The sequence below is a fragment of the Lotus japonicus genome, chromosome 3, assembly GCF_012489685.1.
Source record: "Lotus japonicus ecotype B-129 chromosome 3, LjGifu_v1.2".
Taxonomy (NCBI): domain Eukaryota; kingdom Viridiplantae; phylum Streptophyta; class Magnoliopsida; order Fabales; family Fabaceae; genus Lotus; species Lotus japonicus.
In genome coordinates, this window is record NC_080043.1 from 52,854,680 (window position 1) to 52,879,268 (window position 24,589).

General features: G+C 36.3%; 1 protein-coding gene across 8 annotated transcripts; it reads right to left on the bottom strand.

The window, feature by feature from the left end:
* Positions 1–3,686: 3,686 nt before the first annotated feature.
* LOC130743282 (fimbrin-2) lies at positions 3,687–24,584 on the bottom strand. Of its 8 annotated transcripts, none has more exons than XM_057595455.1 (16): positions 17,396–17,965; positions 15,595–15,717; positions 12,010–12,101; positions 11,709–11,879; positions 10,776–11,017; positions 10,524–10,695; positions 9,718–9,756; positions 9,443–9,511; positions 9,248–9,364; positions 8,858–9,069; positions 7,936–8,091; positions 7,063–7,262; positions 6,717–6,874; positions 5,110–5,206; positions 4,412–4,503; positions 3,687–4,140 (listed from the first exon to the last, which is right to left on the bottom strand). In XM_057595455.1, exons 3-16 carry the CDS (start codon positions 12,094–12,096, stop codon positions 3,955–3,957), a joined length of 1,998 nt encoding a protein of 665 aa, XP_057451438.1. In that variant the 5' UTR covers positions 12,097–12,101; positions 15,595–15,717; positions 17,396–17,965; the 3' UTR covers positions 3,687–3,954. The 8 variants fall into 8 exon arrangements, 7 of the variants coding, with proteins under 7 accessions (XP_057451438.1, XP_057451440.1, XP_057451441.1 ...); XM_057595457.1 differs by having other exon boundaries at positions 12,010–12,104; XM_057595458.1 differs by lacking the exons at positions 15,595–15,717; positions 17,396–17,965 and adding an exon at positions 24,011–24,584.
* Between the last annotated feature and the right edge of the window lie 5 nt (positions 24,585–24,589).

The window sequence follows — 24,589 nt, forward strand, 5'->3', positions numbered from 1 at the left end:
GCATTTTGGTGATAGAAATATAGTTAAATATGCAAAAAAAATTGAAATGTAAATCCATAGTATATACATTCAGAAAAGATCTCAGCCTAGTCATCGTCTGCATGACACCTCTGATTGGTTAATATATGAAAAAATCCTACGTGCATGCTTTCCTTCATTCCTATTATCCTACACCAACTTTCAAGCAATACAATTATCATCCCTAAAAACACATGTACACAAATAGGTCTCCAAACTTTTTAGTAAATCATTTCAGTCCCTAACAAATAACATAAATATAAACAAGCCCCCAAAATGAAGTCTTTCACTTCTTTTTATTTTTTTGCAGTACTTATATGCTGACATCAAAACACAATTTGGAAGTCCATGTAATAAACCTTCATATGTACACTAACCTTTGCCCACTTCAAATACATGAAACCAATTTAAGAAAACTCTCTTCCAAAACTTTAGCACACAAGCATGAGATAGGCAAAACCATCAGGAAAAACTAATTTTAAAGTTCATAATCACTTCTAAGAAAAGCACCTTTTAGTTTAAAAACTCAATTTTCTCAACATAAAACTACTACCATCGAATGTCCTCAAAGAAATACAAGCAAAGCACTCATCTAAATTCAAAGGTCCAAACATTAAATATGCACATGTCATGAGCTTTCTTCGTATCCATCTACTAGTCAAAATAGCATCTGAATGAATTGCTTCTCAAATCCACATTCATGGCCCCCCTCGGTTCACTTTGGAATAAATAATAAGAGCATCTTGAAAGTAGTATTTTCAGAAATAAAATAACAGAGGTAGGGTGGAAGGAAACAAATGCATATGACAGATGGAACCAAAGGGAATCATTGAATTTTCACATACTGATAAGTGAAGAGGAGATCCCTCATTCTAAAGCTCACCTAGAAAAACAGAGAAGAGAAGAACTTATGGCTGCCACCTTCTCATGGTGTTGCTTGGTTCCTTGCTCTTGGAGATCGCATAACAGGCCAGAGAAGAAGGAAGCAAGGATTGTGGTGGATAAAATGAGAAAGAGTCGAGAATGAAGAGGAAGAAATGAAGTGAAGCCTGATGATAGTCCAAAGACTCTGTTTCTGATTGCAATTTTTCTCTTTTAATAGTTGTTAGAGGCGGTGGAAAAAGGTTCACTTGTAATAGGACCTTAGTCATGGTGATAATGACAAGGCCTAGCTAAATAAAGTTATGCTGCCCCTTCTTATCTTCTGCCTAATCTTTGATGTAACTTAGGCAGATTTAAAGCAAGCTGCCAGAGTTTGGAGTGGAGAAATAGCTCTCCAATCACCATAACCGTCTCTGTGGTCCTAAATAAGTTTAAGCTCATGATATTCCTCCATTGAATGTGATACGAGTTCGTAGAGCTCAATTAAAATGTTCTACAAAGGAAGGAAAGAATTGGTGATGGACAAATAGATAAAGAGGTCTAAGTAGAGCTTTTTATTGGCGAAATTCCTCTCGAATGACGAAAACCGTCTCTATGGTCTGAAATAAGAAAGCTCAAGATATTCCTCCGTTGAATGTGATACGGGTGCGTAGAGCTCAATTACAATTTACTACAAATGAAAAAGTGGAAATAAAGAATTAGTGATTGACAAAAGGATACTGAGTCCTAATTAGAGCTTTTGAGTGGAGAAATAACTTTCCAATCATCACAACTGTCTCTATGGTCCAAAACAAGTTAAAACTCATGATATTCCTCCATTGAATGTGATACGAGTGCGTAGAGCTCAATTACAATTTACTACAAATGGAGAAGTGGGAAGAAAGAATTAGTGATGGATGGATAAAAGGATAATGAGTCCTAATTAGAGCTTTTGAGTGGAGAAATAACTCTCCAATCACCATAACCGTCTCTATGGTCCAAAACAAGTTAAAGCTCATGTTATTCCTCCATTGAATGTGATACGAGTGCGTAGAGCTCAATTACAATATACTACAAATGGAGAAGTGGATTGAAAGTATTGGTGATGGATAAAAGGATAATGAGTCCTAATTACAGCTTTGGAGTAGAGAGATAACTCTCCAATCACCATAACCGTCTCTATGGTCCTAAATACGTTTAAGCTCATGATATTCCTCCATTGAATGTGATACAAGTTCGTAGAGCTCAATTAAAATGTTCTATAAATAGAGAAGTGGAAAGAAAGAATTGGTGATGGACAAATAGATAAAGAGGCCTAAGTAGAGCTTTTTATTGGCGAAATTCCTCTCGAATGACGAAAATCGTCTCTACGGTCTGAAATAAGAAAGCTCAAGATATTCCTCCATTGAATGTGATACGAGTGCGTAGAGCTCAATTACAATTTACTACAAATGGAGAAGTGGAAATAAAGAATTAGTGATGGACTAAAGGATAATGAGTCCTGATTAGAGTTTTTGAGTGGAGAAATAACTCTCCAATTACCATAACCATCTCTATGGTCCAAAACAAGTTATATTCCTCCATTGAATGTGATACGAGTGCGTAGAGCTCAATTACAATTTACTACAAATGGAGAAGTGGGAAGAAATAATTAGTGATGGATAAAAGGGTAATGAGTCCTAATTAGATCTTTTGAGCGGAGAAATAACTCTCCAATCACCATAACCGTCTCTATGGTCCAAAATAAGTTAAAGCTCTTGTTATTCCTCCATTGCTGCTAGGATAAAAAAAAATTATTGCGACGAATTGTGTGTAGATTTGGCGTTCCAATGGCGATTGTGACTGATAATGGGACTCAGTTCACGAGTCATTTGACTAGAAAATTTTGTGACGACTTGGGGATTGAAATGCACTTTGCTTCTGTAGAGCATCGACAAATGAATGGTCAGACTGAATCACGTAATAAAGTCATTTTAAATGAATTTAAAAGGAAGTTGGTTGAAGTGAAAGGCTTGTGGGCGGAGGAATTGCCTGGAGTGCTTTGGGCGTACAACACTACCGTCCAAACAAGCATTGGAGAAACACCTTACAAGCTAACATAACATATGCAATATTGCCTGTGGAGGTTCAAAACCAAAGTTGGCGAGTGTGTAATATGGATGAAGAGGAAAATGAGGAAAATTTGGTGTCAAATTTGATTATGTTACCAAAAGTGCAGAGAGAGACACACTTGCGAAATGACGCCAGCAAAGAGAGAATTGCAAGGAAGTACTTGGCAAAAGTTGTGTCGAGGAAAATGAAAGTGGGTGATCTTCTTGTCTTAAAACACAGAACGATGACGGCGGGACACAACAAGCTTTTTTTTTTATACATCGGAAAATACACAACAAACTTTCTCCTAAAGTTTAGGAGAAAGTTTATTTATTTTTGAGAGGACAATTTAAAGAGATATAATATTGTTTGTTTTTTTTACGGTAAGATACAATGATTGTTATTTTATAATTGTTATGTTTTTTATGTGATTTTTTCTCACACATCAGCAGATTTTATAAAAAAAATTAAATAATTAGTTAATGCAAAAAGGGTGTAAAAGTAATTTATTTAGAAAATTTCTCCTTTTTTAATAAGTAAATAATCATTTTCCCTCCCCTCCCTTCCTTGAACCAAACAAGATAGCTAATTAAAACTCCTCCCCTCCCTTTCCCTCCCCTCCCCTCCATTAAAATCCCTCCCCTCCCCTCCCCTCCCCTCCTTTGAACCAAACAGTAGCTTTACTGAATTAGTTATACTCTTGTTTTGGGCAAGCATTAGAAATATGCAAACTCGTTCCAAGTTACTCAATGGCCAGCAATTAGTTTTTTTTTTTCTCTTTCATATGTGGAACTTGAACTGATGACTCAAGGAGATTTGCTTTGAAATAAGGTTCCAAACAGGGTGAAAACTATTTACATAGCAATTGCTTGAACAAAATTTGCTTTGAAACCAATAAATTACCTGCCCCCTATATTGATCTACAGATCAACTAATCAGGGTTTCAAATATAGATCATTAAAAAACGGTTCACTCCTCGCATATTTACATGTTTCCATTTTCATCTACTGATGAATCAGAAGCAGAGTCATCTAGTGTAGAATTTGATGTAGTCTCCAATTGATTCCCACTCTCACTATCTGAAGTTCCAATTGTCCGTTCTTCATGAGGGTGTTTTAGGAACCAATACATTATACTAGCTGTAAGTGTAAGGATCATCTTTTGATTCACCTGAAATTCAGTAACAGGCTAACAGCATTATCACAAAGTAAACAACAATATTAAAATTCAAACCTAGTGGGAAACATGGGAAGCAACATTACTACATTAGTTAATCAATGCTAGTTGACTATTTATGAATAAGAAATCCCCTTAACTGTGAAGAAATGCATTAAGTTGAAGATTCATTCAGCTAAAACTGAATGCTTCAGCAGTTTTAGAAAACATTGAATGACGGAAAGGAGAGGGAGTGGAGAGTGACAAAATATTGATTCCAAACTACCTCAGTGATGTCTTCAGGAAGCAAGAATATAGAACATCCAAGCTTTCTTGCAATACTGATAATGTAGGTGGCATTCATCGTTTTCTCTTGGTCTGCATGAAGCAAGTTTTTGTTTTGTGAATATGTTATAGGAATGTAAAACACATCAAGGAAAATTTCAAAATCTTACATACATGTCTACAAAACAGTTGCTGAATTGAAAGACATAATTTTGAAGTTCGTTCTCTGAGGCAGATATGAGAAAACTCCAAGAGATTGTCACAAAAAGTATATGAATAATACGGTAATACCTAATTAACTTTCCCCTCTCCTTGTACTATCTTCACAACCAAATGATAGAAAATGATACAATCCTCTAATTTCTTCTCCACTAGTAGTTTTTCCTTCCATTTTCTCTCTGAACAAACAAGCATGAGAAAAGGAAGGACCTAAAACTAGCACTAGAGAAAAAGGATAGGTCAAAAGTTGGTAATTGTCACAACATAATTTTTCAATATACCTTTTACATAAAGTTAGACGGAAATAATATAAAGCAATTACTGCTTCCAGAATCTCATCAGAAAAAAGATTAAAACAAACAAAAGAATCGAAAGCAAGGAAAGGAAGTCATATGTATCAAAGAATTGAACAATCTACAACACTATTTCAGTCTGAATATCAAGTGATTCACAAATTGAAAGAGTAAAATGAAAACATACCTGTTACTCCTTTTGTTACAAGACCCCAACTAACAGCTCTGGGCTGCACAGAACTAAGAAGCTCAAGGAAAAATATTCCATCTGAAAAACTTTTATCCTGAAATTTGAAATGGTAACAAATTAATTAATGAAATTAATCTGTAATCCTTAAATCCATGAACATGTGCTAGTGCTATACTGCTCAAAAATGAAAAAAGCAACATGCATAGATGAAAGATTTACCTAAAAAGGCTAAGGAAAACAATTGTAATCACATTGCATGGTTATGATCTGAATTCAGTAATAAGCAAGACAGTTAGTTCGAGAGATTAAATTTGTATTGATGAATTTTGTTCTTATTCTAGCTATTATACTGATTGGCACCCAAAAGCAGTATTTCAATATTTACTACAAAATCAGAGATGAAGTGAGATTCTTAAGAAATTTTGCCTACTGCATTATGCAAAAGCAATTGTTTCCGGCTATGTTGTCAACCCTACCACTCTCAAGACTTCTTTTGTGCCAAACATCAGGCCAAGTTTACGTACATGGGAAAGCTCTGCTGCACAGCAAGCATCAAACAGTCATATCTGGCCTCAAACAAAATGCCATGACACATTATGGTGGCTACACATTGGTTATTGTGCTACCCTCAGACCCATAACTTCTTCCCATGTCACCAGAAGAAAGCATCTTGTCTTGACAGTCAAACTATTTTTGCAATGTCTTATCATAATTCTTATAGTCAATATATGAAAGCCCCTTATAGTCAAGTAATGTGAAGATCGAAAATCCTACCCATAAGTTGGCTCTCTATATTGTTTCTCTATTCTCCCTAAATTATTTTAATCAGAATAAACTCAAAGCGTCTTTTGAATCCATTCCTCCTACAAATTACGATTATGAGATGTTGAAAACACTCTATTGAAAACAGACAAACCTCTAATAATATGTAACATAGAGTAAATTGAATTAAATATAAAAGAGGACCGCTAGAGCTACCCTTAGATTTCCATTTTAGCCAATGAATTCTAAACCAAAAAGAAAATACAGAACCTGAAATTTCAAATCCCATTTGAAAAAAATTCAATATCCAGTATTCAACAAATAATTCAGTCGCACAATTCCAGATAGATAGTGGAGATCGAGAAGAAATCCATATTCAACTAAGAACTTTGTGCATGGCCCATAAAACATTAATTTTGTGATGAATTTACTTCAATTCATCATACATGGATGCAAATCCAATCTAGCTTTTCATTGACTTATATAACAAACTAAAGTAAAATTTGGCTTTATATTTTTTATAAGAAAGATGGAACAGACGTAACACGTACATCATTGTACTTGTCTTTATAGTCAGTAATCATGACACCATCAATGATTATTTGAAAGCTAAAAAGTACAAATTATTGGCTCCTTATAAGTATATTCAGCATTCATTTGCATCAAACAAACAAAAATTGTCACAAGTATTACAAAATAAATGTGTCAAGAAATTCCTTTTCTATGATATACCTATCCACTCACAATTCAAAATGACATTATTAATAATGAAAATAAGGCGAAAAAGCAAAACTAATAAACAAACTCTCCAGCACATGATCGAGGAGAAGGATTTTCAATACCTTAAAACTACCCATGCGACTTTGACTTCCTGAGCTGCAAACTTTGCTGTTGGCCCATTCTAAAATATCAGCATCAGTAATTTCCTTCCCATGAGAGTGAAATCTCAAGTTCTTCAGAAGTTGGAGAATATTGCATCGCATCAACTGCCACAAATAAGCTGAAAATAAAATCATTAGTATTTGATTTAGATTCTGCCTACATCCACTGACATCTGAAGAGAATACTGAATTATGAAAAGTTTGATACAAGGGAAGAAATATGTGGCTATTTAATTGATTGGAGAAAGCTCAATACAGCAATTGATTTATTACCAGATATCAGCATGTAATATGGAGGCCAACCTACCTAATATTAATTTTTTATTTCCCTGCACAATATCATTTCCAGCAACATTAACCAAGGAAAACTTGAGCTGTTTCCCCAATTTCACAACTTGGTTGCAGTTCTCTACTTTTCTAAATGGCATCTTAATTGGAGGCTTGTTAGCGATCTTCCAATTGACAATCCCTGGTGACACCTTGTCAAGAGTCTCTAAAAGAACCCACCTGTAAAGAAGCAACATCATACCAACTCAATGTATAATAAACATATCAAAAGAAGCAAACTATCGCCCTGAAAACAAGCATGTCACTATGATGGAATAAAAAACAGAGAAAGTGAATTGGCTTATTCAATTGAACTGAAACAGAACCAAGATCCTCACACTGAGAATCAATGACTCAAGGATACAAGAATTGGAACTACAACAAGGGAACTATGAACCCTAATCCCTCTGGAACTTCGAGAGTCCAGTATCTCCAACAACCTAACTGATTCTCTAACTCCCTAACAAACTGCCCTGTCCTTCTATTTATAGGATAGGATCCTAACTGCCAACTCTAACAGACTAGATACTAGGCTAGTCCTTCTTGCACTGATAACAGAATTAGGCTAAACAGCAGCCTTCTTCTTATTCCATCTTTCATAGACCTTCTTTATTAGAGGACGATGCTCATCACACTATCATTTCAAAAAGCCAGAATAATTTCAACGTAGCAAATGTAACTGAATGAAATTACATAATTTAATTAAAATTTGAACATCATTGAATAAAAATTTTAAATATTCAATTGATTGCAGTCTACAAGTAGTTTCAGTTATATACAAAAAGCTTATAACAAAAAAAGTTCAAGCATAATATAAATAAGAAAGGTAGTAAGAATTCAAGAGATATTCCACCCGTTTCTGAGATCCTCAAATACATTGTTGATATAGGCTGAATTTCCAAGACTATTAATCCAAAGGCGAAACGCTCTCTCTTCTCTAGAGTCTTGGGTATCATCAGGCAAAGTTTCAAGCAGAGAAATTTGTTTTGTCAGGGCTGAAAGTCCATTCCTACAAGGTGGAATTGAGTTAGCTAGCATAGATTGCTGAAGAACCAAAAATAAAAAATGAATATATTTCAAACTCTGACAACATATCACATGGAGAAAGATTAATATGCATAGAAAAACATAACTCATTTTCAAAAGAAGAATAGAAAATAAAAGAACAAGATGAATAGTGGTGATTATATTGTTAAAAGATGTAGCAGTTAGCAAAGCTAATTGACAAACATATGATCTGTGCAATCTTTAGTAAACGTATTTGAAGTCAAAATGTGATTAGCATGAATCTTAACAGTTAGTGTATTAACTTAATCGTCACAATGACCTTCATTAAAGTTTGACATTCCTCTTTCTTACATTCCTAAAACTTAACTTCCAAGAATTTAAAAAGGGTCTTATAACTTTACTTGAGACTTAATTACTAATAAAATTAAACCAATAGTAATGAAACCAATCAAGTTCCATTTTGTACCGCTTCATCCATCAATAATGTAGAAATGTGACAGTTCAAAATTTATCATACTTCAATATTTTCAATAGGACGATCTACCTAATATCCCAAAAGCTTAAGCTATACCTATTGGGATTGAAATGTGGATAATGCAGTGGCTCACCTATCTTGTTTTAATTAGAATAATGGGGATGCAACCAGGATTGAAATCTAGACTACTTGGTCATAGAGGCTCAGATATGTCATGCTAAAACTCAAGTTGTTGGGTGAAGACACATTAATGATTTTAAATTATATAAACAAATAGAAAGGCTTTTCTCACCTGTGCTGGAAAATATGTGCAACAAATGCAAGATTGAGATTTGGGGATCCTTCTAATATGTCTCTTGCAGTTAAGTATCGCTTGCAACCCATCTTATCAGCATGTTCCAGGACTAACTTTGCTCTTTCAAATGGATTTTTAACAGCCAGTGTGGAGGGATTAGCGTATTCAGGCGCAAGAACATTTAGAAGGTGGGCATAAGCCTCAGCATCCTGGGGGGTCAGAACCATACAAGTTCAGTCACCAGATATTTACAAGAAATAAATTAAGAAGCTTCTGTTACAGTAAAATAGTACTGAATGAAGAAACACAGTGGTTGTAATTGTCAAAAGCAAGAGAAAGAATATCACTACATTGATATTCAAGCAAAAAATATATATATTCAGTTACCTTCACATCAGAGGAGAAGTTGGTCACAATCTTCTTGTACTCTGCCTTCTTCAAATGGAAATTCATCCACCTTAACAAGATCTTTTCTGGTGGAAGATTCATCAACTCTTCCATATCCTGTTTGTTTAAGAAAAATTAAGGCAAGATATACAATATATGATTAAAATATGAAACAATATGGAAAGAAGTATTTACCTTACTATCACCAAGTAACTCAAGAAGCTGAGGAGTTTTCTTTAGATTGAGGTCCGCCAGTAATTGTATCTAATTTATAACCACCATCAGGAATGTCAAAGTATACCCCCAAAAAAATTAACATGCAATATGCCATTATGCCATCCCATTAATTCCATCAATCCAGAAACTAGAAAGCATAAATTTAGAAAATTCCAGATTTATTTGGAGTATATGACAAATGTTTTTACAAATCTAAACTAAAAGATTATAAACTTCGGTTTTTGTTTGTTTACCTTAATAATCTGTGAAATCAGCCCAAGCACCAGATGACGCTGAAATAACAATAAAAAAATTAGATACCACTGCACAAAACAAAAAAAAGGAAAAACCTCAAAAGAGATCATGGTTGACTCAATTATCAAACAGACAAATCACACTTAATCAAACAGAAAAATGTTGAATCCCCGCTCCCATTTTCATGTGCACCATATTTTTTATTTAGCGAACCTCTCACTCACAGTTGACAATTGCCTATCAGTTCTGCATACGTTAGGCACAAAGCCTCTTCTAAAATTGTCAAGCTTTTCTACTTAAACTTCTTATATGAACCTGACAGACCATTTAGACAGGTAGAACAATCTGCACCTGGTTTGAAACTCTAAATCATATTTGAGGCGTAGATAATGCAAGTAAAATAGGTGTATATGAAATAGGTTAAATCTAATAATGTGGCTACTTCCTAAGTCTAACACATTATATTCCTAAGAATCACTGTCATAATGTCCAAGTTTAATGAGTAACATCAGAAAACTGAGACTGTTGACAAAGTGTAGCACATCAGAAAACTCACCTGTGTTTGGAAAACAATAAAAAGAGGGGGGGGGGGGGGAATTAGATTGATTAAGAATCACTTTGATTCAAAATTAAATCCATTTTATTTAGAAAGAAAATCCAGCAAAGTCTGACCAGATTTGAGTTAATTTTTGTATGTGCACAACGAAAACAAAAAACAAAAGGAGAGCTAAGGCTTAAATTTTGTGGTTCAGTGTACATACCCACAATAATGCATTTATATATGGAAAGTGAAAGGCGAACATACTCTTCCTTCAATGAAGTCCTGGGTTCCAATGTTAACTACTGTACATCCAATTGCCTTAGCAGAGTTAAGACAAAGAGTGTGATTTTCATTTCTTTCCCATGGATTGAGTAATCTTTTTGTATTGATCGCCCGTTCATCAATAGTCCTCGGAACTGCCACATTGATAAGCTTGCTGCAACGATGTATATAATTCTTTTAAAATGAAATTCTTATGAGCAGTAAAAATAGTAAACAAGTGAAAATGTATAGTACCATAGAAGAACACCATCTTTCACAATTTCAAAGAGCTCATTGGTTGAAGGATCAATAGGAAGGGATTTCTTGAGGAACTCATCTTGTGCAAGATAGTGATTTATATGTGCAACATATGATGCTTTCTCAGGTTCACTTATAGTGTGAAGTAATGTGGTTGTAGCCGCCTTTAGGAATGCCGAAGAGTTCCTTGGACTACTTCCAATTCTAGAATTTACAAATATTTGTAGTTTCAAGTAAACCTGTCATCATTATAGCAAAATTACTAGTTATCTCAGATCAAAATTTGACTTTTCCATAACAACTGAAATCGTTTCACATAAAGTGTACTTCCAGTATTTTTCTACTCTATATGAGCATTATGAGGTGAACCAGTTCGAAAGTTGATCCCACTGTGAAGTTCGGTTACTAAGACAATTAATCGAAATACTCCAAACCATGGTTACAGGTAACATATGATGCAGTCAGTGAAATTTGAAACTTCAATACTAATTTCTGCAAAACGAAGGGTGAAATTTTGCTTCTGGGTTGAGGAAAATAAGGAAACTGGAATATTAAAGGTACATATATCTTTGAAGTCAAGGATTCAAACAAGAAAAATGAAAAACATATATACATTTTGACCAACTAAAATAAGGAAAAATCAACTAAATCAACCAGCTGACATTTGATTGCCTTTGGAGCTCTGAAGCAAAGAAAAGCACCAGTTTCAAAATGTGAATTTCAATTTTTACCTACATATTCTGTGCCCTGTTTCAAAGATATTGAATAGAATTTAAGATTGGCATAAAAGAAAACAATAAAAAGAGATCGGGTGAAAAAAGAGAGAAACAAGCAAGGAAAAAGGTGATCCGTAGTGGATAAAGGATTTCTAAAAATAAAAAAGTTGATACTTGAAAACAGATGATAGCAAATCAAGATTTGAAAACTCACCTTAAGAAACAATTCAAAATCAACCTCTTCATCTGTGTTCGGATACAAATCCTGGATGTGAGAAGCTCTCTCCTCCTCACTTAGATTTTCTCCCACAACCTTCAACTTGGACATCTTTGAAGCCAAATCAGCAATCACAAGCTTCCCACTCTCTCTCCTCATGCTCATGAACTACACCAACCATGGACAATGATCATGACCCAGAAACCAAATTAAAATAAGAATATGAATCAAAATCCAATTTTACCCAAGAAAAAGAAGCAAAACAGTGGGATTGTAACCATGATGAACGAACACTTACATGGGTTTTCAAGCTGCGAAGCTCCGCTTGGGTGAACTGATTCTGAAGCCATGGATCTGAAACAAGGATCCCCCAGTGACTAGACATGTCTTCTGCTACAAAATGAAACAGATTGGGGAAATGCAAATGCAGAATGAGAAAGGAGAAGAAAAAGTGTATTCAATCAATCAATCAAACAGTTGGTGTGCATCTCAATCTCTCTCTAATTCCGCTTTAATAAAGCTCCTAAGAAGTGTGAGGGAGAGAGTAGGAAGAAGAATTGCCAACACTATGGGACAGTTCAGAGCTGTCAGAGTTCAAAGTTGTTCTGTGAGATGAAAGAAAAAAGAAAAAAGAAAACCCAAATTCAAATTATTAAAAAATAATAACATTTGGGATGGGACCCTCTCTTGCCCGTTAAATACTTTTTCAAATTTTTACTTCCAAGTTCAAACATGATGTTGTTGACATCCTCGTATGTATAGTTGATTTACTTAAAGCTGTTATAATCTCAACTACTCCTATAAAACTGTTTATTTATTTTTACCACCTAACCTTGGAAGTGTTGTGTTCTCTCAATATTTGATGATTTAAGATAGCTCAAGTGGTAGGAGTTGGGGGACATATGTGTTGGGTAAGGGGAGGTTCAGAGATCGATTCCTAACTGGTGCAATTTATCTTTCCGATGTAACAAAAAAAAATATTTGATCAATGCTTGCTTCTCATTAAAAATCGCCAACGGATATAACGGGAGGAAAATAGTAATTTTAGTGCTTAATTGACTTAATTGTACTTTTCGTCCCTGATATTAGGCCTATGTGCAATTTGAATCATTTTTGTTTAAAATGAGGAATTTTTGTACACCAAAGATTAACTTATGACAATTGGGTCTTGTCGTCTAATTGCTAACAGACGTTGCCTATGTGGACCTCATTAATGACGTGAACCTGATAGTGTTTCCCACTAGGATGCCATGTCAAATATTTTTTCCTTTTTCTTTTAAAAAATATATTATCTTCAATTCTAATTCTTTTCTTTTAAATTTCCATCTTCTTCTTCTTCTGTACCAAAAAAAAAAACTTCCATCTCTTCAACAATTCACCCCTCTCCATTAGCACAACACCAACACCCCACCACTACCACTCCACTCTTCTTCTTCTCCTCTCTCCACCGCACCACCACCGCGGAACCACCCATTACTAAAAACGTGAAACCAAAGCTTCACTGTCCAGGTTTAAAGATCCTAAGCAAAGATTGAAGCTTTGCTCTCTAGATGAAGACCCTAACCAGAGAGAGTGGAGGCAACAACAAAACTCCCATCTCTTTCAGCAAATCTGTGGAGGTAACAACAAAACCCCCAATCTCCATTGAACCCATCACCATGCCCACCTTCTATACCGGATAGGTGGAGGCAAGGGGGTGGCGCAGATCTGTACTTTTGGGCTTGAGTTTGGACGGTGGTGGTTACAAAGACGACGAACACGCGGTGGTGATAGGTTGATATGAGGAGGACGTTGATCTGAAGAGGGAAAATTCAAATTTGGGTTTTCAGGTGGCTCAAATCTACGCCCTCTCTTTCTCTGTTGCTCTCTCTTTCGTCTCTGAAACCTATCTTTCTCTCAATCTCTTTCTCTTGATCGGTTTTCTAGAAGAGTATGGGTGGGGGATTGGGTGTACAGTGGGAGTGGGGGTGGGGTTCTTCACCACGTTTCTCTAAATGTTGTTGTCAGGTTTCTTCACTGGGTTTCATGACTCTTCTTGGTGATGGTAGTTGTTGTTCATGCATTGGATCTTCTTGTTGATTATCAATTTTGTATAGTCTTACATATTAGTGAGCTTTTGTGTAACACCCCGATTTTCGGGTGCCACTGTAGTAACATGTTAAAGTAAATATGCAATCTTTTCCAAAAGGGATTTATAAATGTGAGTATTTATTTTTTTTTCCTTTTCGAAGTGTTTCTAAAATATGTAATGCATACTCCCAACCGTAAATAATTTACATCTGGCCTCGATCAAGGCACAGCATAGAGTACATGACAAATAAACTAAGATCCAACACGGACTCACTATGCAATGACTCCATAAATCCGATATACTCCCTATGATTTCCACACTGAGTAACCATAGGAAAGCAATGCACCGGAACCTACCCGAAACCTTAAATACAAATCATAAAATGATCCTGCAAGCTTAAACCAATAACGGTAAGCTTTTCTACCCAAAGGCTCTAGCCCTACACCCGACTCTATTCTTCGAGTCTTCTATAGATCTTCCAAGTGGAGTAGCATCTGCTCACATCACCTCCTTTCGTCGTCTGGCAGCAGGCCGACCGCCCAAACACAAACATACAAACAAAGCCAAGGCGCTAGGGTCAACTCACAGCAATAAGTGCATATACACTCAACATGTGACAGGGTATATATATAAGTTGTTATATAAGCATATAAGTAATCCTAGCATGTTATGGCTCTAACATTGCTTCAATAAACAAACAGCACACAGTCTCAGTCAGCATGAATGTATGCGTGAAATGCACAATATGAATCCGGATTTGTGACGCGTTCCCGTTCGCCACAAGTGAAGCATTCCCGTTCTTCACTATGGATGGACCATTCCCGTTATCCATCCTGGATGAAATCCATCCTGGATGAACCATTCCCGTTATTCATCCTTGGTGAACCATTCCCGTTATTCACCGTATGATGAACCATTCCCGTTATTCATCATTTATGCAAGGTGAACCATTCCCGTTATTCACCATGATATGCACAGGTGAACCATTCCCGTTATTCACCCGATTGAATGCAACGTGGTTAGCCAAACAACGAATCGCCCTTACCACGAAAGTGTTTAGCTCACAACCCAATCTCAACAAACCCATGAGTTAGTGTCGGTCAATACAACACAACTCGGAGTAAGTGTCGGTCAATACAACACAACTCCATCAAAAAGAATACACAAGGGTCTAGTGTCGGTCAATACGACACCGCTCCAACAACAAGAGAACCCAAGGGATTAGTGTCGGTCAATACAACACAACCCCATCAACAAGAGTACGTAAAGTACTCGGTGACTTTCAATCATCACCATAGCTCACCTTAGTGGCTTTCCCCAATTCCAATAACTCACAACAAAGGTCGACTTTTCCCCGTCTTTCGTTAATATTTTCCCCTTCAGTTTTCCTATACTTAAACATTAATAAAAATGATTTCAATTCAGATTAGTCAGGTTATGAGTTTATTTCTCAAAATCTAGGTTTCCCAAGTCTTTAGTTTACAAAATTCTATTCATTCTAGGTTTTCCGAAAACCAACCATCCAAAAGAAGTTTCCCGGGGAAAGTCTAAGTAAACCAACGAATCCCAACAAATGGCTAAGTCCCAAACCCCTCGTTTGAACTTGCCTAGGGTTGCTTATCCAACCCGAAACATCAAAGATCACCAGATCAATGAATCTCCACTCCGAAGTCGCGTCAAAACGCACAATCCAACAAAGCACAACATCACAACATCAGTTCATCAACATAATCAACATCAAAGTAAAGCATAAGTCGAATTGATCGACGCCTATCATGCATTCATAGCTAATATATAGTAAGTTGCCCTAACCTTAGGCGCTTTCCTTACTAAGTTGCGACTCAAATCAAATCCAGTCATATCTTTGCTTTCCCGTGTTGGCTCACTTCCGTCTGTTCTTTGGCTTCGTCGTCAAGCGCTTCCGTTATTCATACCCTTCATAAGTACACATAACATAATCACTAATTGAGCTACCTACTTTCCAAGTCTAAAGCTACACTCTCAAGCAATTGACTCGACGAAATCACAAGTTAAACTCAATCTCCTTAATGGTTATAAACCATCAAGATCAACCTCAGAAATTAAGATAAGTCATCATAATGACAACAAAGCAATAACAAAGCTTCAAAATCTTATGACTTAGTAAATCAACTTTAAAACCAAATACTCATATGCTTGTCAAAATAGATAAGTACACATTACTAGTACTTACTCCTCTCATTTTCCTTAGAGATCTCAGTCTCTAATAGGATACTCATTGAGGTATTTTCGCAATACTACCCACCACTTCCCGTTAAAGCAATTAACACAACATCTGCAATAGCATTCTCCTATCATCCTCCTTAAGTAATCTCTTCCCGTTTTCTATTCCATAATCCTCTTTATCCTCAATACTTACTTATCAAGTCACCTACAACAACTTAATGTCTCAACTCGCTCTCACGATCTATTCCTCAAGCCAACGTTGTATCATTATCAATTCTTATCAAAACCACTAACTCTTATCAAGTAATCCATAAACCATAGTTAACTTCCAAGGCAAACAACTCTTCTTATCTAATGATTATGTACTTATTCATGACTCATAAGCTCCTTCAAAACGATCGAATCATTTCTCTTAAACTTAAACTCGCGATATCTCATTAGACACACAACCCTAGTTTCTTCGAAACTCCACTTTGGTTCTACAAAAATCCCAACTTATAGATAAGTCATCAATCTCTAAGAAATAACTTCTAGTCCTCAATCAATCCCTTAATCACTTCTAAGTCCTTGAACTTCCAAAGTTTCAAATCTAGACCTTCTAGAACCAAGTATTTATAGTAAAGCTCATAGACTTCTTGGAATTCAAGATTCAATCCTAAGTCATCTTCCAACATCAAGATTGCAATCATAACTTAATCCATTCTAATTAATACCTTTCGGAGTCTAATTCCTCACTCGGAAATCCAAACTTAATTGCTATAACTCTATCCAATCTTGTTATTCCTAAGCATCCATCGACTAGCGAGATATTATCAATACGCTTATTCCCTAACACTCCGACAACTTGTTCGACTTTCAAAACTTTTCGCAAAAGCTTTTCAAGCACATTAAGGCTTAAAACAAAATCCTTAAAACCCCCAAAACCACTTAACTCAAAGGAAACAACTTCTTAGAAAACTTAATACATTAACATAAAACTCTACTCAACCACTCAACCTTCGTAAAGAGATTAGTAAAACATATTACATTAGAAATATATATTTTCTTCAGCCAATTAGCAGTAGAAAGAGTTTCAAATGTGTTTTATATTAAAGTGGACTCTTGGGGCTTTCTAAAAAGTGATCATACACCTAAAACGGATAAAAGATGAGAGAGTTATGCAATTTTCAAGTTGGAGAACCGAAACAGGGAATTGTCCCCTGCAGGTTCTGTTAGTGACGGAAAAACAGAGCTTTGTGACGGAAAAACTGATGTTTGTGACGGACTTCATAACAGAACGTGGTTTTGAAATTTCCAACATGTTCTCAGCACCATAACACTATCTCAAACCATTTTGATTCATCTAAACCCCAGATAAATTTAGAAATCAAATATACAAACATACTAATCAAGAAATTAAGGCTTTTACCAAGGAAAATGAGAAGATGATGTGCCGGTGGCGTCCTCTGCGTGGTGGCGCTCACGGTGGTGGTGCTTGGGTCCTTTCATGGGGGTCTCCATTCAAAACCAGAAGAAGGAGAACAAAGATGGTGGATTGTTAGGCTCTATGGAGAGCAAGGAACGGTGGTGGTTAGAAGATGGAGCAAATATGTGATGAGAAGGGGTGTGTGTGGCTTTCATATTGGTGGTGGTGCCATGTTTGTTGCTGCAAGTTAGAAAGGAGAAGAATCATGGTGATAGTGATGGTGTGATCAGCGGTTGCAAGAGGGAGAGTAGAGGTGGTGGCTCATGGACTGGTTGTCCATGGAGAAGAAAAGGATGTGGAGATGCTGATCAAAAGAGAAAGAGGAACGGTGGGGAGTTGTTGCAGCAAATAAAAGAAGGAGATAAAGTAGGTAAAAAAGAAAGAAAAGAAGAAGAAAAGGAGAAGAAAGGAAGAAAGAGCAGAAATGGGTCTGCTGAAGAAAGAAAGAAAACGTGAAGGAAGAAAAAGAAATAGTGAGGAAGAGAGAAATGAGAGTGAGTCGAGGATGAGGTGGATGGAGGGATAAGGATGGTGAGATATTTTCTAATTATATTTTGAGAAGATATATATTTTTTAAAACCGGTACGAATTGATTTAGACACGGAATGATTTACCTCATAGAGTTAAGATAAAAATATAAGGGTGATATATTATTATCCCAAAAATTATGAGGAACTCTATGAAATGATAAAATATAAATTTGAATCACTTTGAGCAAAATAAGATGATTCATAGACCAAGAAAGAAGTAGAAACTGAGCTAAAGAATAACTGTGAGACAATTAGAACAAATATGACGTCGTCATACTATGCGTATAAGTCAAGTATAAATTATAAGAAAATGACAATAGTACTTATCATCATTTGAAAGAAAAAGACAATTGTCAGATAGCTCACGGAGCGTTGAATTGAGTTTATCGAATAAAACAAAAGTTATGGCTTATTAAAAATAAGAAGACTAATGATATTATTTCTATTTTCAATGAAACTATAGAAAATAAAATATTTTGAAATTAATTATCATTTAAATGATTTCCTTGATTCGTAATTAAAATCAAGTCAGGAAAATAACTTTAAAAATAATAATAGATTATAAACACTCAATTAATTAATATAATGAAATTAAATAAATAATCTAGTTATTTATTTCAGGGTCTTACAATACTACCCCCCAAAAAGAAAGTTTCGTCCTCGAAACTTGGTGTCAGAGAAAACTCGGGAATAACATTCCCTCACATTTCCTTCCACCCTAAGTAGTGTCAGAGCGCATCCCAAAACTGGGAGACGTCACAACGAATTCACCTCAAAGGTGACATACAAGACAAGAAGCACGACTTAGGTATCTACTAATCGTCCTCCACTAGATCTAGATATCATGCTCATAGTAGTGTTCTAAGCACCTACATCAATCGCCTACATGAACGACCTCACATGTATCGTCATGCCCTCCCGCTAATAGTCCAACCATAATACTAACAATCATAACATCATGCTAATACTATTCTAATCTCGTCACAAGTTTCTTCTACCCAAAATCTCGCACTCAACATCCATTGACCAACAACTCTTAAGCAAATTCCCATCTTAATTAGAATCTAACAATCCATCAACCTAATCTCCTTTCCGAACTACCCTTATTCAAACCATAAAGTCAACCTTCCTCTTAGTCACAAATCAAATCATAACTTCTCTCAAGTCTTAACACTCTACACAACTCGAGACTCAAAATCTCTAGCTTGATTAGTCTCACGTCAAACAATCCTTAGTCTTTAAACCTCCGAAGATCTAACTGATATCCTCAAAACTAAAACCACTAACTCTCTTATTCACCCATGATTCTCAACATACAAAATCAATCTCGACCATAAGATTCCAGTTCAACTTATAAACTCTCAGTTGCTAACCTCGTCGTGTTCCTCTGAAATCCAAAATCATTGTTTGATCATTACTTACTCCTCTAGAGTCTAACTAAGTGATAGTAAACCAACAAGTCTAGTCTCTCAGTGTATTTAGTACACAATCATATAACTTATGGTTTCATAACATTCGAAAGAATACTTAGGCATCTCCAACATTGAATCTATTGACTTAGACTATCTCTACTTAAAGTAATCATGCGAACTAACCATTTAATGACTACACGACAATCATCAACTTCCAGAGATTTAGATCTTAATCCTCTACAATCAAGTGCTTAACATAACCTACTTACCAGCTCGACTAATCATCGATCAAATCTAATCAATCCTCCTATCATAGTCCATGCCAGTTGTAATTCCAAATATCACCCCCTCAATATTCAGTTGATCAGGCTCAATATCTTGGCGATGGAAATTCAGAAAAAACCCACTAGTAAGGCCAATGAGTCTATCTCATCAAGTAGTCACATCTAATCTTAGATCATCTCTTAATCTATTCAATCTCTAACAATTTTGTCTTGAAAAAGACACAACCTTAATTCCTGGAATTCATACAACATCTCATTAGGATTCATTCTTAGCTTCTATCTCTCCTTACTAGCTTATACCAGTCTAAGACAAACTTCAAGGCTTAACGAACTTCTCTAAACCCTATATAACTTCTATACTTAAATACAAACAACGGTCGAAGGAATGAGTCTCATACTTATACCCTATTACTATCAGAAGAATAGCAATCTCTACTTGAAATACCACATGATAGTGCAGGAACTAACAATACCGGTTAAAGTTTTGGTGGAAGCAGTAACCACCAAGTCAAAGCAAGCAGTCAGTGCTCAAAGCAGTGATAGCAAGCAAGAAGCTTTCTACTACGCTAAAGAAAGAAAACAAGCCGTCATCAGGATTGCCCTCAGCAAGCAACCCTCAAATGATGCCCTAATAACTACACATTGTTTCCTTAGGAAACAATTCAAACGATCTATAAAGTAACACTCAATCAATCGACCAAAACCCAATTGATCGATTACAGAGTTCACACAACCTAGCACAGAAGACCTATTCCCCAACAAGCTCTGGTTATCGCAACCAAAGCTCTGATACCACAATGTAACACCCCGATTTTCGGGTGCCACGGTAGTAACATGTTAAAGTAAATATGCAATCTTTTCCAAAAGTGATTTATAAATGTGAGTATTTATTTTTTTTTCCTTTTCGAAGTGTTTCTAAAATATGTAATGCATACTCCCAACCGTAAATAATTTACATCTGGCCTCGATCAAGGCACAGCATAGAGTACATGACAAATAAACTAAGATCCAACACGGACTCACTATGCAATGACTCCATAAATCCGATATACTCCCTATGATTTCCACACTGAGTAACCATAGGAAAGCAATGCACCGGAACCTACCCGAAACCTTAAATACAAATCATAAAATGATCCTGCAAGCTTAAACCAATAACGGTAAGCTTTTCTACCCAAAGGCTCTAGCCCTACACCCGACTCTATTCTTCGAGTCTTCTATAGATCTTCCAAGTGGAGTAGCATCTGCTCACATCACCTCCTTTCGTCGTCTGGCAGCAGGCCGACCGCCCAAACACAAACATACAAACAAAGCCAAGGCGCTAGGGTCAACTCACAGCAATAAGTGCATATACACTCAACATGTGACAGGGTATATATATAAGTTGTTATATAAGCATATAAGTAATCCTAGCATGTTATGGCTCTAACATTGCTTCAATAAACAAACAGCACACAGTCTCAGTCAGCATGAATGTATGCGTGAAATGCACAATATGAATCCGGATTTGTGACGCGTTCCCGTTCGCCACAAGTGAAGCATTCCCGTTCTTCACTATGGATGGACCATTCCCGTTATCCATCTTGGATGAAATCCATCCTGGATGAACAATTCCCGTTATTCATCCTTGGTGAACCATTCCCGTTATTCACCGTATGATGAACCATTCCCGTTATTCATCATTTATGCAAGGTGAACCATTCCCGTTATTCACCATGATATGCACAGGTGAACCATTCCCGTTATTCACCCGATTGAATGCAACGTGGTTAGCCAAACAACGAATCGCCCTTACCACGAAAGTGTTTAGCTCACAACCCAATCTCAACAAACCCATGAGTTAGTGTCGGTCAATACAACACAACTCCATCAACAAGAATACACAAGGGTCTAGTGTCGGTCAATACGACTCCGCTCCAACAACAAGAGAACCCAAGGGATTAGTGTCGGTCAATACAACACAACCCCATCAACAAGAGTACGTAAAGTACTCGGTGACTTTCAATCATCACCATAGCTCACCTTAGTGGCTTTCCCCAATTCCAATAACTCACAACAAAGGTCGACTTTTCCCCGTCTTTCGTAAATATTTTCCCCTTCAGTTTTCCTATACTTAAACATTAATAAAAATGATTTCAATTCAGATTAGTCAGGTTATGAGTTTATTTCTCAAAATCTAGGTTTCCCAAGTCTTTAGTTTACAAAATTCTATTCATTCTAGGTTTTCCGAAAACCAACCACCCAAAAGAAGTTTCCCGGGGAAAGTCTAAGTAAACCAACGAATCCCAACAAATGGCTAAGTCCCAAACCCCTCGTTTGAACTTGCCTAGGGTTGCTTATCCAACCCGAAACATCAAAGATCACCAGATCAATGAATCTCCACTCCGAAGTCGCGTCAAAACGCACAATCCAACAAAGCACAACATCACAACATCAGTTCATCAACATAATCAACATCAAAGTAAAGCATAAGTCGAATTGATCGACGCCTATCATGCATTCATAGCTAATATATAGTAAGTTGCCCTAACCTTAGGCGCTTTCCTTACTAAGTTGCGACTCAAATCAAATCCAGTCATATCTTTGCTTTCCCGTGTTGGCTCACTTCCGTCTGTTCTTTGGCTTCGTCGTCAAGCGCTTCCGTTATTCATACCCTTCATAAGTACACATAACATAATCACTAATTGAGCTACCTACTTTCCAAGTCTAAAGCTACACTCTCAAGCAATTGACTCGACGAAATCACAAGTTAAACTCAATCTCCTTAATGGTTATAAACCATCAAGATCAACCTCAGAAATTAAGATAAGTCATCATAATGACAACAAAGCAATAACAAAGCTTCAAAATCTTATGACTTAGTAAATCAACTTTAAAACCAAATACTCATATGCTTGTCAAAATAGATAAGTACACATTACTAGTACTTACTCCTCTCATTTTCCTTAGAGATCTCAGTCTCTAATAGGATACTCATTGAGGTATTTTCGCAATACTACCCACCACTTCCCGTTAAAGCAATTAACACAACATCTACAATAGCATTCTCCTATCATCCTCCTTAAGTAATCTCTTCCCGTTTTCTATTCCATAATCCTCTTTATCCTCAATACTTACTTATCAAGTCACCTACAACAACTTAATGTCTCAACTCGCTCTCACGATCTATTCCTCAAGCCAACGTTGTATCATTATCAATTCTTATCAAAACCACTAACTCTTATCAAGTAATCCATAAACCATAGTTAACTTCCAAGGCAAACAACTCTTCTTATCTAATGATTATGTACTTATTCATGACTCATAAGCTCCTTCAAAACGATCGAATCATTTCTCTTAAACTTAAACTCGCGATATCTCATTAGACACACAACCCTAGTTTCTTCGAAACTCCACTTTGGTTCTACAAAAATCCCAACTTATAGATAAGTCATCAATCTCTAAGAAATAACTTCTAGTCCTCAATCAATCCCTTAATCACTTCTAAGTCCTTGAACTTCCAAAGTTTCAAATCTAGACCTTCTAGAAACAAGTATTTATAGTAAAGCTCATAGACTTCTTGGAATTCAAGATTCAATCCTAAGTCATCTTCCAACATCAAGATTGCAATCATAACTTAATCCATTCTAATTAATACCTTTCGGAGTCTAATTCCTCACTCGGAAATCCAAACTTAATTGCTCTAACTCTATCCAATCTTGTTATTCCTAAGCATCCATCGACTAGCGAGATAGTATCAATACGCTTATTCCCTAACACTCCGACAACTTGTTCGACTTTCAAAACTTTTCGCAAAAGCTTTTCAAGCACATTAAGGCTTAAAACAAAATCCTTAAAACCCCCAAAACCACTTAACTCAAAGGAAACAACTTTTTAGAAAACTTAATACATTAACATAAAACTCTACTCAACCACTCAACCTTCGTAAAGAGATTAGTAAAACATATTACATTAGAAATATATATTTTCTTCAGCCAATTAGCAGTAGAAAGAGTTTCAAATGTGTTTTATATTAAAGTGGACTCTTGGGGCTTTCTAAAAAGTGATCATACACCTAAAACGGATAAAAGATGAGAGAGTTATGCAATTTTCAAGTTGGAGAACCGAAACAGGGAATTGTCCCCTGCAGGTTCTGTTAGTGACGGAAAAACAGAGCTTTGTGACGGAAAAACTGATGTTTGTGACGGACTTCATAACAGAACGTGGTTTTGAAATTTCCAACATGTTCTCAGCACCATAACACTATCTCAAACCATTTTGATTCATCTAAACCCCAGATAAATTTAGAAATCAAATATACAAACATACTAATCAAGAAATTAAGGCTTTTACCAAGGAAAATGAGAAGATGATGTGCCGATGGCGTCCTCTGCGTGGTGGCGCTCACGGTGGTGGTGCTTGGGTCCTTTCATGGGGGTCTCCATTCAAAACCAGAAGAAGGAGAACAAAGATGGTGGATTGTTAGGCTCCATGGAGAGCAAGGAACGGTGGTGGTTAGAAGATGGAGCAAATATGTGATGAGAAGGGGTGTGTGTGGCTTTCATATTGGTGGTGGTGCCATGTTTGTTGCTGCAAGTTAGAAAGGAGAAGAATCATGGCGATAGTGGTGGTGTGATCAGCGGTTGCAAGAGGGAGAGTAGAGGTGGTGGCTCATGGACTGGTTGTCCATGGAGAAGAAAAGGATGTGGAGATGCTGATCAAAAGAGAAAGAGGAACGGTGGGGAGTTGTTGCAGCAAATAAAAGAAGGAGATAAAGTAGGTAACAAAGAAAGAAAAGAAGAAGAAAAGGAGAAGAAAGGAAGAAAGAGCAGAAATGGGTCTGCTGAAGAAAGAAAGAAAACGTGAAGGAAGAAAAAGAAATAGTGAGGAAGAGAGAAATGAGAGTGAGTCGAGGATGAGGTGGATGGAGGG